Source organism: Dendrobium catenatum, unplaced genomic scaffold (assembly GCF_001605985.2).
Source record: "Dendrobium catenatum unplaced genomic scaffold, ASM160598v2 fragScaff_scaffold_853, whole genome shotgun sequence".
Lineage (NCBI taxonomy): Eukaryota > Viridiplantae > Streptophyta > Magnoliopsida > Asparagales > Orchidaceae > Dendrobium > Dendrobium catenatum.
In genome coordinates, this window is record NW_021319315.1 from 644,450 (window position 1) to 659,517 (window position 15,068).

A 15,068-nucleotide genomic window follows, 5' to 3' on the forward strand; every position below is an offset into this window, starting at 1 on the left:
TATATATATATATATCTTCTTCTCCATGTACTTATTATATCAATAACAAAGTTAATAATTGTAATTTTTATCTAAGATAATAAATTCAAAAGTTAACAGTGAAAATATTTTAAATAAGAGAATATAAGAAATTTTAATTGAATGTTGAAGTCAAGTAGACATTTGAGCCATATTATGTCGGCAAGATATGTAGCAATGGATTGGAATTCAGCTTCTGTCGAAGAGCGTGCTACAGTGTGCTGCTTTTTGACGCTCCAAGAGATGAGTGTATTGCCCAAGAACGTACAATGACTGGATGTAGATCGTTGTGTTTCTTTGTCTCTAGCCAAATTAACATCCGAATAAGAGTGTAGTTCCATTGGACCCTGCAAAATATGAAGACCAAGTGATAATGTGCCTTTTATGTAACAAAGTAATCTATAGAGTAGATAAAAATGTTGTGGATTCAAATTATGCATATGTTGGAATAATAGATTAACCGCAAAGGATATATCCGGTCTAGTTATGGTAAGATATTGCAAGGATCCTGTGAGCTGTCTGGATAGCTTGGGATCTGTTGGTAAAGTTTCTTCATTGCTGTGATCTTGGACTTTGGTACAGGACGGTTAGCCAATGCCTTACAATTGGTCATACCAGCCATGTTTAAAATCGATGCAGCATAATTCGTTTGTGACAGCACATATATAGGTATTATTCACCGAGCTGATATGAATTCCCAAGAAGCTGCTGGCCATCCCAAGATTTTTCATGTCGAATTTGTTGTGCAGCTGAGAAAGAACGGTTGCAATCATAGAAGAATCATTGCCTGTTAGTAATATATCATCCCCGTATATAACTATGTATAGATGAATGTTTCCCTTGTGAAGAACAAATAAGGACGAGTCTACTTTGCCCGAAATGAACCCAAGAGTGCATAGAAACTTTGAGAAGGTATTAAATCATTGCCAAGAAGCTTGTTTAAGTCTGTAAATTGCTTTCTTGAGTTTACATATATGGTCGGGGTGAGTGTCATCTTCAAAGCCTTTCGGCTGTTTCATGCAAATGGCCTCATCAAGAGTACCATGTAAGAAAGCATTCGTCACATACAGCTGATGCACAGGCTAATCATTAGAAATACCAGAAGTTAGCAAAATTCGTATAGTTAGAAACTTGGCTACCGGACTAAATGTCTCTAGGTAATTTATTCCGTATTGTTGATGATTGCCTTGAGCAACTAGGCGAGCTTTGAACCTTGCAATTGTACCATCAGATTTATGTTTTGTGCGGAATGTCCAACGACTGTCAAGGACAGGCAGATCTTTAGGAGTTGGTACAAGCTCCCAAATGCCTTGTTTTTGTAAGGCATAGAATTTCTCTGCCATAGCTCGTCGCTAGTGAGGTTTTGACTAGCTTTATTATACGTTGTTGGTTCTGGCATGTATAAAGACTGCGAGGAGTTGTGAGTATGAGGCAGGTTGAGACATTGTATTGATTTGAGGGAACCAGTTTTGGTTCGGGTGGTCATAGGATGAGTAGAATTGGTTTGACTGTTGGTAATAGCGATAGGCATATGTGTGGGAGCAGTTGAAGTAGGCGATGCAAGATGGGATATAGGAGTTAGAGTAGAAGAGTTTCTCTGATTGTATTCTGGAGTAGACTGCTGAGGTAGTTGCGTGGGATTGACAGAATTGTGTTGAGGCTTATAGGAGTTTGAAGTCTTATTGTTATGTGAAGTACTAGAAACCGGAACAAGAAGGGATGGAGGAAGAGTGGAAGATATCTGTGATGGGTTTGGAGAGATATGTTTGAAAGGGAATGTGATTTCATCAAAGAAGACATGTCTTGAGATGAATATTTTGTTGGTTGCAGGATCGAGGCACTTATAGCGTTTAGAGATATGTGACTAACCAAAGAAAAACATAGGATCGAGATCTTGGTTCCAATTTATTTCGTTGATTCGACGGGATCCAAGGATAACAGGCACACCTAAAAACTTTTAAAAACTTGTAGTCAGGGTTTTGTTGAACAAAAGATAAAGATGAGAATTAAAATTTGTTGTGGCAGCTGGTAGACGGTTAATAAGATAGGACGCCATTAGGACAGCATCAGGCCAAAATGAATGAGGAAGTGAGGCACTGTCGTAAGATTTCAAGGAGAAGTCTGTGTTTACGCTTTGCAAGACCATTTTGTTCGGACGTGTAGGGACATGAAGTTTGGTGAGAAATGCCTTATTGAGTGAGAAAAGTTCTGAAGTTTGTGTTTAAGTACTACCTGCCTCCATCAGAACGAAGACATTTCATATCAAACAAAATATTAGGACCACCAAGTGATACATAAATAAAATAGAGTACATGAATCAAGTGATACAAACAACTGGTTCATGTTGAAATATTATGCATTCTTCACCTTTCATATATATATATATAACAAATACTGATGCAGTGCACGATTGTGCGGAGGAGACGCGAGACATCTTATGCCACCCTAACGGCTTCTGACAGCCACTATGCTTTACTGATTTTAGTTACCGCTAGTTTTTATTTTTGTCAATTTCATTTATAGCAACCTTTTTTTTTTAGTATTCTAGAAAGTAGAAATAGCCGAGTATGGCGGGGAGAAAGCAGCTATTGATCATTTTGATACCTCGTTACTGAACTTCAATACAAACACTTGAATATACAGGTTTCAGGCATTGTCCGGCGTTGGCTTTGTTCTTTGTGCTTGCTCTGTTTTTCCTTGCAGGTGTCCAGGATTGCAAGAGGAGTTGGAGATTGCAACAAATACAAAGTGGTTAATGCCGAGATTGCATTCTTCACATTTCATATCAAACAAAAAATCAGGAATCAAGCTTAAAGAAAAATATATTTACATATATAAAAGAACCAGCAAGTGATACATAAATAAAATTGGGTACATCGATCAAGTGATACAAACAACTGGTTCATGCTGAAATATTATGCATTCTTCACCTTTCATATATATCAAACATATAAGATAAGAAGAAAGGAGTTTGCTTATCGGGGACGAATATCGATTTGAGGAATGTGAGCAATCTTGTGCCGATCCGAGCCTCCATCCTCTCCATAGCGCTCCTTCAACCTTTGATGACCATCCCCAATGATTATTAGACGTTTCAAAGAGGGAGGAAGATTCGGCAATTCCCGAAGCATCCAAACATCCGCAATATATAGTTCCTGAAGTGAAGATAAGCTTTCCAAGAAGGAAGGGAGAGCCTGTAAGGACTTGAGCCATTTAAATTTCAGCTTACAAAGAGATGACCTAATATTCAGAAACCACTCCTCCGCCTCATTTGGAAATGAAACCAGCTTATAATTTAATGAAATACTCAGTTCTTTTAAGAAGGCGATACTTCTCAATGGCTCCATTAGCAACACCGATGGATCACTTATACGAAGAATGCTGAGTATGAGAAGGCAATTATTAGTGGTCTCCACTTCTCGATATCTTCCGAGTGAGATCAGATTGTGGCAATTTCTAATTGTCAAGACTGTTAGTGCTGCAAGTCTTGCTATTTCATCAGCCAGAGGAAGAGATGTAATATTAGGACAATCAATGACCTTTAATGTTTCAAGGGGAATAGGATTTGAATTGCTACAAAAATTCAAAGTCGTCCACCCAATTCTACATATCCTCAAGTTCTTGAGCTTAGGAGGCAAAGAGGGCAACTCTTTCAACATCGGACAGTTAGATAGCATCAGTTGAATTAAGCAAGGAAAGAAACATCCATCTTCAGCAGCTACTCCTGCCTCAAACCAATCCTCTAATGCTTCTAATCCCTCAATATATAAGTTCTCTAGCAATGGAAATGCACGGTATTTATCATTCCCATTAAATTTACTTTCAAGCCATTTTACTTTTGGCATGTCATGAAGTTTTAGATTCTTGAGGAAGGGAAGTTGCCCGAAAGGTGGAAGAGTTTCCCATTCCATGCACCTTGACAAATCGATTTTCTCTAGATTGGAGAGCAGATTGACATTGTTCATCCATATTGCAGACCTTACACCCATGTATCTCTCTATGCTCAAATTCCTTAGACATTTTGGTGGCTGAAGGTTGTCGAGCACGTTCTCATCTAAATCGGTGTTCCTCGAATAAGTGGTATTCCAACATAAGGTTAAATCTGTGAGCCTCCTCTTTTCACATAATTGGGCATTACGAGCCTCCTCGACGTCCTTCACATATTCAAGACAGTTTATTCCTAATTTGCAAAGATCATTCAAATGCTTCAACTCATCAATTCTATAACCCTTCTCATTTCTAAGATAAAACATATCCAATTTTTGAAGAGATTTAAGCTTCCTAATCCCTAATATCCATAAATTATAATTCTTGGGCAATTTCATGTAACGCAAGTTAGAAAGGTTATTAATGTCGCTTGGTAAAAAATCATCTTCAGGTACGATTAACATCCATGTATCTAAGATTATGTACCGCAAGAGATAGAGATTACTTAGAGATCTTGGGAGCCTAGTGAATTCAAGTCCTTCGGTCTTGAAATATCGGAGATGTTTCAAATACCTAATCTCCTCAGGTATCATTTCCAATTGATCATATGCACGCATGTATAATAAGCGTAGGCTTCTCAATGATTTGAATATTTCAATAAGTCCACTGCAAAGATCTTGCTCATTAGAATTTTTATAGAAAAAGAAAAGAGAATGCAAATGTTTAAACTTCTCAATCTTTCTTAAGATGTTTGGATTTGTAGTTCTAACAGACAAGTGTCGAATAGTCTCAGAAATTTTGAGAGATGACTCTTCATCATCCACAAGTTTACCACATTCCTGTGCAAAAAATTTAGATGCTGACTCATGTATTAAATCATGCATCTTGTAGTCATCTTCGACCTTGTCAAATAAAGCTTTTTTGACTAATACATCAAAATACCTTCCTCCGATATCCTCCATAGTCATTCCTTGAGACGGATGAATGAAACCCAATGCAATCCACATTCGGACTAAATCATCTTTATCAAACTCATGATCTTCTGGGAACATACAACAAAATGCAAAACAATTTTGTAGATGATTTGGTAGAACTATATAGCTCAGTCTTAAGATGGAATGGATAGAATTCTGATCCAATAAATTGCTTTCTAGAACTGTCCTCCAATGCCTTTCATCCAAGTTGTCATTCAGAACACCACCAATGACCTTAGCTGCCAAGGGAGATCTTGAAAGCTTTTTAACTATATCTCGAGCAATGACTCTTAAATTTTCATGATCATCAGGGTGGTTCTCTACACCAGCAAATGCATGAGAGTTGAGGAGCTGCAAACACTCATCTTCATCTAGGCCCTCTAATTTAATTATTTCCTTCTTCTTTTTAATTACCTTTGCAAACATCAGTGCAACTGCGTCCGTTCGAGTTGTTACCATAATCTTACTACCAAAACCCCCAGAAGATAAAGGGGCTAGCACATCCTCCCATTTGATTTTATCCTTATCCTCATCCTCCTCCCAAATATCATCCAGCACAAGTAAGAACTTTTTGGACTTCACCTCCTCCTCGAGACGCCTTTGAAGTGCCCCAAGTGACTCCAAACGAGGCCTCTCATTCTTAAAACATTCCAACATATCAGCAATGACTTTTTTCACATCAAAGTTGTTGGAAACACAAACCCACATTTTACGATCAAAGTCCTTTGTAATATCATCTTTATAAGCATGTTGCAAGAGAGTTGTCTTCCCCATACCACCGTGGCCCACTATAGATAGAAGAGAAATGTTTCTGTACAAATCAGTTCCCCGATGCTCATTTGATGGATTCCTCAGCCACTCCATAACAAGCTCCTTCTCCTTGCCACGCCCAATGAGATCATTTTTAGGCAAGGATCCCGTTTCACGTGTTCCGTGCAGCTCAAGCTGTTGCTTCTGAAGCTCCTTCTTTGCGTGTTTTACAAGATGAAGGAAAGCATCAACACCAGTTGTTGAAACTTTATGAAGTTTCTATTAGCATGTACAAGTTATCTTGTTGTGCTCCGCTTGTACTTACTATTTTCCCTCTCTTTAGCCTATATAAGGACAACTGTATCTCTGCTTAATTAATAATATACTCTTATTCTTTACTGCTTCGTTAGCATTCCCTGTTCCTTTCTCTCTTCCTACATGGTATCAAGAGCTACTTGATGGGAGATCAAGATTCAGCCTCCTCTCTCCCTCCCTCCTCCACCGCTCTCGCCGGAAACTGCCCCACCGATCCAGTCATTCCGGCATCCCTGAAATTTCTTGTCACCAACATCAAGAATTTGCTTCCTCATCCTCTCACTACCGAAAATTACCCCATATGGAGAACCCAAATTCTCCAGCAGTTCACGGCTACAGGCTACCTGAGCTATCTCACCGGAGACAACCCTTCCCCACCGGCCGATCAACCCGCAGCGCACGCCGCCTGGAAACTTGTTGACAGCACGCTGATTTCGGCCCTTTTCTCTACCATCTCCCCCTCCATCCTACCATATATCATCACCGCCACCTCCGCCTTCGAAGTTTGGTCGATTCTTGAACGAAGGCTTCAATCGACTTGTCGCTCTCGAGTTCTTCAACTCAAGAACGAACTTCACAATCTACAAATGAAGAATTCATCCATGCAACAATATCTCACGCAAGTCAAGACTCTCGTCGACAGCATTGCCGCCTCCGGCTCCAAACTCGATCCCGAAGACATCATGCTCTACACCCTTAACGGTCTACCTGCTGCTTACAACCCCTTCAAAACCTTCATCCGGAACTCCCAGACACCATCCGATCTAGATTCGCTATATTCGCTACTTTGCAGCGAAGAAATCTACATCAATCAAGAACATCACCACAATAATTCCACCGATCCGTCCGCTCTCTACGCGACTTTGCACAACCAACAACGCGGTCGGACAAACCGTCGCCCGCCCAAGAACTTCAAGAACAACCTGTACCCACCATCTGCACCCAATCCTTCTCCGACTTTAGCCAACAACTCGAGTTCGCAACGCCTCAACTGCCAAATCTGCGGGAAGAATGGTCACATTGCTCTTAACTGCTGGCACCGCTGCAACTTCAAATACGCTCCTACAACAGCCACCACACCCCGTGCTATGCTTACCAACACCGTTTCATACCCAACCCAAGACTGGGTTCTCGACACCGGTGCATCGGAACACCTCACACCAGACAACAACAACATTCAGCAACCGACCGCCTACCATGGCTCATCATCTGTTTCGGTAGCAAATGGTTCCTCTGCTTCCATTCAGAACACCGGACAGGGTCTTCTTCCGCTTCCCGATACTCCTCGTAAGCTACATTTACGTAATATCTTGCATGTTCCCTCTCTAACCCACAATCTGATTTCGGTTTCTAAGCTAACCCGTGACAATTCCATCTCCATAACTTTTGACTCTAACGGCTTCGAAATTAAGGATTCCCATGATCTTCGACCGCTTCTACGTGGCCGTCTCCATAACGGTCTTTACTACATTCATACCGATGCTGACGCACCACCACAAGCTATGCACACCACCGTGGCTCCCTCCTACTTGTGGCATGCGCGTCTTGGACATCCACATCGGCAGCTTCTCAACCACATGGCTAAAGCTCTGCCAGCACCGACGCCTACTACCTCACATTTTCTTTGTACTTCTTGTAATGTGGCCAAGAGCCACAAACTTTCTTTTAGCCCACGAACCTCGGCCACATCCTCACCGTTCGAAATTATACATTCGGACGTGTGGGGATCGTCGCCGACACCTTCTACGATGGGTTTTCGCTACTATGTTCTTTTTACTGACGACTATACTAGATTTACTTGGATCTATTTTTTGCGTACTAAAAATGAAACATTTTCTAAATTTCAAATTTTATGTAATATGATTCAAACGCAATTTTCTACTAACCTCAAAGCACTGCAATCCGACGGTGGAGGCGAGTATACCGGTACCGAATTCACCAATTTTCTTCAAAACCGTGGCATACGACATCGCATCAGCTGCCCCCACACTCCAGAACAGAACGGCCTCGCCGAAAGGAAGCATCGCCACATTCTTGATGTCACCAGGGCTCTTCTACACGACTCAAATGTCCCTCAACAATTCTGGCCAGAAACCATTGCCACCGCCACTTACCTTATCAACCGGCTGCCCTCCACAACGACAGCATCTCTTTCTCCATTTCAACGTCTTTACCAAAAACCACCGGCTTATGATCACCTTCGCATTTTCGGTAGCCTTTGCTACCCTTGGCTTCAGCCCTACAACCACAACAAACTTCATCCTCGTTCCACCGATTGCGTTTTCCTCGGTTACTCGACCCAACACAAAGGATACCGATGTTACAACTTATCCACAAATCAAACTCACATCTCCAGGCATGTAGTGTTTCACGAGCACATCTTCCAATTTCAATCTTCACCTCATCCTCACAATTCGACTACACCTCTCGGCCCCCAAAGAACACCTCCCTCTCTTCTCATCCCCACGTCAACTATCACTCCTCCAACTCATATTCCCATTACAACCTCTGTCCAAAGTTAGCAAACACACAATCCCACTAGTCACATTACCAACCAACCTGCTCCAGCAAACCTCTCCTCCAATAATCTAAGTTTCAACAGACCTCCCACTCTACCTGACCGTCCCAGTCACCCGATGCAAACAAGATCCAAGTCAGGTATTTCAAAACCCAACCCCATCTACTCGCTCCACAGCAACACCGCAACAACAACCACCCCTACCTCCTACAGACAGGCCATAAAAATCCCACACTGGCATTCGGCTATGAAAGACGAGCTTACCGCACTTCAGAAACAGCGGACCTGGACGCTTGTCCCTAAACCACCGAACAAAAACATACTCGGCTGCAAGTGGACCTTCAAAACCAAAATTCTTCCAAACGGTCAAATAGAACGTTACAAAGCAAGACTCGTCGCCTTAGGCTACGACCAACGGCAGGGTGAAAATTACAATGAAACGTTCAGCCCTGTTGCAAAAATGCCCACCATCCGTTTACTTCTAGCCATTGCTATAAACCGGAAATGGTCTGTACAACAATTAGACGTATCAAACGCCTTTCTTCATGGTGACTTACCCGACAACATCTACATGTGCCAACCACCTGGATTCGCCGACCTCAAGTCTCCGGATCTTGTCTGCAAACTCCACAAGTCTTTATACGGCCTCAAGTAGGCCCCTCGACAGTGGTTCCAAAAGCTCACTTCTTTCCTGCAAACTAGGGGATTCCGGTTTAGTCGCTCCGCTCTCATTTTTACTAACAATCACATTCATATCTATTTTCTAATTTACGTCGATGATATCCTCGTCACAGGAAATGATCAAACAGCCGTCCAGAACCTACTAAATGATCTCAACTGCAACTTCGCTCTAAAACAAATGGGTCCGATCTCGCTTTTCCTGGGCATCCAAGTGCATCACACACAAACAGGATACTTCTTATCTCAGGCTCATTTCGCACGGAAGATCCTGAATGACGCCGGTTTCGCTGATTGCAAAGACGTGCTGACGCCGCTCTCGCCCACTTCAACTCCAACATCAGACGGAACTCGTCCCTTCCACGACCCCACACTCTATCGCCGCATTGCAGGATCGCTTCAATATCTCTCCATTACACGCCCAGACATTGCCTTCGCCACAAACCAAATATGCCAGCACATGAAGGATCCTTCCGATCATGACTATCTATCTCTCACCCGGCTTCTCCGATACATCAAAGGGACCGTCTCATACGGTCTTCCGATCACCACTGGCGACCTACAACTTCGTACCTACACTGATGCGGATTGGGCATCAGACAAATCGGACCGCAAGTCCATCTCCGGGTTCTGCACCTTCCTCGGACCTAACCTCATCTCCTGGTCAGTCAAGAAACAGATCACCGTCGCCAAGTCTTCGACCGAAGCTGAATATCGATCACTCTCCGCAGCCACTTCGGACGTCATTTGGCTCCGCCGTCTAGCGTCCGAACTTCACCTACCGCAGCACCAACCAACGCCAATTTACTGTGACAACCAATCTGCTATTGCTATTGCCAAGAATCCGGTATTCCACGCAAGAACCAAGCACATCGAAATTGACTACCATTTCATCCGGGAACATCTTAGCAATGCCAATATACAAATTCATCACATTTCCTCCAAAGATCAAGTGGCGGACATCTTGACCAAACCATTTGCTCCGGCTAGGTTCAACGATCTTCGCTCCAAATTAATAATTCACAGTATGAATTATTAATTTGCGGGAGGATATTAGCATGTACAAGTTATCTTATTGTGCTCCGCTTGTACTTACTATTTTCCCTCTCTTTAGCCTATATAAGGACAACTGTATCTCTGCTTAATTAATAATATACTCTTATTCTTTACTGCTTCGTTAGCATTCCCTGTTCCTTTCTCTCTTCCTACAGTTTCTGCATAGCCTCCTCCAGTCGCTTCAAGGTGGGATCAATTTTGAAAGCACGTTTGCCAATTTTGACTAGTCTTTTCTTCATGGATTTCATGATGGAACGCACCTTTCTTAGCTTCTTGTTTTTGGTCACCTGTTCTTCAAGTTCCATGTACTCCAGCTCATCAACCACGTCATATGCATCATCAATGGCATCTCGTAGCTGCCATAGCCATTTGTTAAGATGCGGATTTTGGTCAGTGATCTGCTCTTGGCTGGAAGCAAAGTGGACGACAGCTTGGATCTGGGGGAGAATCTCTTGCAGCTTATCCAGCTCCTCCTTCATGCCTGTCTGCCATCTGACTTGATCTTTCAGGTAACGGAAGCCAGCGCTGATGATCTTCTCCATAATTAGATCAAGAACCATATCCGCCATGGCAACGACGATCGGTGTAGAGCAGAACAACTGAAGAGTAAGAAAAAATGGAGATTCGATTGGAAGAGATGCAGATTGGATAGTCTACCGGCTCACGACGTATCCTGCTGGTTAAGATAAGGGAAATCCTTACATCCTTCATCTCAACCGTTCCTTTGAAATCTGACGGACATCAATAGCGCCAATAATTTTTTTAAAAGAGCGGGATAATAAATAATAACTAAAATTAGTAATCTATTTGTTGCTTTCAATAGATGGCCCAATTTAACATAATTTTTGAATTTTTTACTAAAATCTTAGTCGTAATGTTTGTTAGAATTATGTTTGTGGGACTAATAAATGCTAAAAATCCTTCAAGATTGTAATTTGGCATTTCTTATTCTGACTAATTAAACCGTCTAATATCTGTAGGACTATGCAAATATACATTTGATGAGTAATTTGATGTTTGTTTATACAATGTTTGTTTATTTATATATTAAATAAATTTGAACAAAATTTTAAAAAAAAATTATCAATAAATAAAGAAGTTGAAGCTTGTTTATTTATTTTCATAATCATGCTCGTTTGTTATTAATAATTAGTTTGTTGAGAAAAAAGATAAGTTGTTGATCTAATGCATATTTTTTTTATGATTTATTTTATGGTATTGTAAAAGTTTTAAAAATTATATATATATATATATAATAAAACTTAACAAGTGTTAAGTGATAATAAAAAAATTATGTACATTCTTATATAAGAAAAGAAAATTTTTATAAGTGATAATAATCAATTAAGCTCAAAATTTAGCAACTAATAATTTACTATCATATATTATAAATAACAAGTTCATTATTAATAAAAATCTTAAATAGTCAAATTAATACCTGCAATATTTTTATCTAGGAAATGAAAAATGAGCAATAAAAATAATTTAAATAAGAGAATGTAAAAAATTTCAGCCAAATTAGAAATTTAAAATTTTCCCAGAACTAGAAGTTATCATTAAGGAAAAAAAAAACGAAGAGTTGATTTTTTTTTCTATATAGATTTCAGTTGTAAATGATCGAAATCTGGAATTTAACGACATATAAAACGAAATATTAAAAGAAAAATATATTTATAGATATAAAAGGACCATGAAGTGATACATAAATAAAATTGAGTACATCAAATTATACAAATTGGTTAATGCCGAGATTGCATTCTTCACATTTCATATATCAAATAAATAAGATAGGAAGAAAGTAGTTGGACCTAATATTTGGTAGAAATATGGATATTTGGAATGTGAGCAATCTTTACAAAAGGGAAACCCTATTTAAGATAAGAGAAATCCTTCCACCCTTCATCTCAATCGTTCCTTTGAAATCCGACAGCTTACCGAAGACGTGAATAGCGCCAAAGAAGTCCAACTAGTCATGGTCAAATGTGGCGTCGAATAAACGATAAACCTTAACTTCAAGTCAAGTAAACTCACATTTGGATAGTTTTTTAGTGCTTCCAAGTTCCTACCTAAAGCAGTTCTTACTTTTTAGAAAAAAAAAATTATTTAAAAAAATTTTTGCTCTAAAAAAGCTACTTTAAACTCAAATAAAACCTAAGCTGTCAGATATTATTACTTTCTAAATCAGTCTTAAAATATAAATTTTTTTTTGAAGTAAAAATGTTTTATTTTTTTAAAAATTCATTTTAGAAAACCTGATTTTTGGAATGCCTTGAAGCTTCAAGAATGAATATTTTTCATGATGAGACTAATGAGACTAAGGCTTCATTTGGGACGGCTTTTTTATTGCTTTCTAAAACGGAGTTTTAGTACAAAAATAAAAAAATTTGTACTAAAATTCCGTTTTAGAAAATAGTAAAAAAGCCGTCCCAAACGAAGCCTAAATTGTTCTTATTCTAATCTTTAGTTCAATATCTAGATAAGCATTTGCATAGTGAATTGCCAATTTGCCATGGATTTAACCACGCTAGTTACCAAGCCTTCTTCATCTTGTTTGCTTGCTCATTGCTTGGTTGTTTCACTCCTTATTATGAATGCAAATTAAGTCAAAATAATTAAATGTATGCGCTTCTAAGAAAATTAAATGTATGCGCTTCTAAGAATATGACTGACGAATGTACCTTCATATCATATCATGATGAATTATTTGGTTTCAATAAGGAGTGAAGATCCTACAAAAAAAATCATTCTCCAAACTATTAATTGAACATTGATTCACAAATTGGAGAGAGATGAAAGTGCTAATATTGAAAATGGCCAAATTTAATTAACTAATTTGAAATAAATTTGATTTAGTCAAAATCAATTTGGTTTAAATTAGTCTTATGTGATTGAATTAGATCAAGTGAATTCATTTTAATAATCTAAATTAATATTTTGGATGAGTTTGATTACCCTGAGTTTAAAATTTCATCAGTAATAAGTTTTTTTATTTTGCAAGCACAAGCGCATGCCTTCAATGAATTGATGACATTAAAGTCCACAAGACGTCACATGCAGAAAACATAGTTCTCTGCCATTTAATATTTTTGCTTTTTCACAAAACTCCAAAAACACAAAGATAGCTTTGTCTGCTACATGGTAATGGAGATCCACCCACATGCTACTCTTTTAAACTTATTGTCCTGAGAAAAAAAATAAATTCATATGAATTTAAGGATAATGATGAAGGCTTTTAATTTACTAGTATAAATACACATGAACTTAAATAAAAATTAAAAATATATATTTATATAATAAAAAATAAAAAATAAAATAAAAATTAAGAATGAAATAAAAAAACTATATTATGTTAAATAATATTAAATTCAACAAGCATTTTTTAAAGCTTCGAGTACAACATAATAATTCATAATTCTTAATAAATTAGAAAGATGCATATTTTTATAATTTTAGTTATATTTTTTGAGATAAAAAAATTACTAATTTCATCCTTACAACTAATATTAATTATTAATTATAACATGATTAACATGCCGATTCAATTTGTCAAGTATTTGATCACTGATAAGCCAGCCGTTTTATAACTGCCTCTGCTCAATTCACATGCCCACTACGCTCTACTGTACAGAGCCCAGTTATGACAGTATTTAACAACCGTTGGATCACTGTAGTACATCTCAGCCGCTGATGTTGTTTTCAGCGCCTTTTTGCCTTTATAAATCCTGTATCTCATTACATCAAGCTTCAATGAAACAGTAACCATTGCTTGCTCTGTATTTGCTTCTTCCTTACCTTGCAATGTAGTTTCTCTTGATTTTGTTTCAGCTGCAGTGAAGACCGAAGATCAACATGGTATCAGAGCTGCTGTGCCCGACGGCCTGATCTTCTTCTTTAATCATTCTCTCAGCCATTCCTGTATCTTTCGTCATGGACGATCCTTCTCATTCATCTACCTCGTCTTCTCAAGCCCCGCAAGTGGCGGTTTCGTCTGTTACAGCAAAAATGGCGGAAGTATCCATCCCGACGCAATTGAAATTTCTGATGACTAATGTTAAGTCCGTGCTGAACATTCAGTTGACGGAGGAAAATTATCGGCTCTGGAAGTCTCAGATTTTTAAGTTATTTGCTGCTAATGGGTTTGATGGATACTTAGATGGATCAACGCCTAAGCCTCCAAAACTGATAACGACTGCTGCTGGATTGCTTCTAATCCCGAATACTCAACCTGGTTGCTGATAGATCAGAATCTAGAAGCTGTTCTGTACTCTACAATATCACCGACATTTTTGCCTTATGTTCTCGATCTCAACTCCTGTTTTGAGATATGGTCGACTATTGAACATCGACTGCAATCTACAAACCGTTCACGTATTCTCCAGCTTAAGAATGAACTGCACCATGTGTCGATGAAGGATAAATCAATGATGCAGTATCTCTCCGAGATTAAGAGCAAAGTAGACGTTATTGGTTCTGCTGGAGCACCGTTGTCTTCGGATGACATTATCATGTACACATTGAACGGTCTGCCGCCTGCTTACCAAGGCTTCAAAACGGCAATACAGACGAACTTGAATCCAATTAGCTTGGATGATTTCTACTCACTACTATGTTGTGAAGAACTTAATTTGGTCGCTGACTCTCTTCGGGATTTATCAGTTTCATCCCCTTCTCCTGAGGCTATTCCGGCATTTACAGCTCAACGAGGAAGAGGTCGTGGTCGTGGTTACCGCGGTCACTCCTCTTCTCGTCCTCCTCGTGGACGTTCGCCATCTGGTCGCGGTTCAACTTCAACACAGAACGCAGTAGAGTGTCAAATCTGTGGAAAGTTTGGA

The 15,068-nt window shown here is 39.2% G+C and overlaps 2 protein-coding genes across 2 annotated transcripts in view; one reads left to right on the forward strand and one right to left on the reverse strand.

Moving 5' to 3' along the window:
- Nucleotides 1-115: 115 nt before the first annotated feature.
- On the reverse strand, nt 116-10,855 carry LOC110106107 (disease resistance protein RGA2-like). Its single transcript, XM_020835869.2, has 2 exons — nt 10,392-10,855; nt 116-5,945 (listed from the first exon to the last, which is right to left on the reverse strand). Exons 1-2 carry the CDS (start codon nt 10,803-10,805, stop codon nt 2,994-2,996), a joined length of 3,366 nt encoding a protein of 1,121 aa, XP_020691528.1. The 5' UTR covers nt 10,806-10,855; the 3' UTR covers nt 116-2,993.
- Nucleotides 10,856-14,642: 3,787 nt separating this feature from the next.
- Nucleotides 14,643-15,068, forward strand: part of LOC110106116 — a 10,083-nt gene continuing 9,657 nt past the window's right edge. The window contains exon 1 of the mRNA XM_020835879.2: nt 14,643-15,038. Coding sequence (XP_020691538.1) covers nt 14,643-15,038 — 396 coding nt within the window. The remainder of the gene's footprint in view (nt 15,039-15,068) is intronic.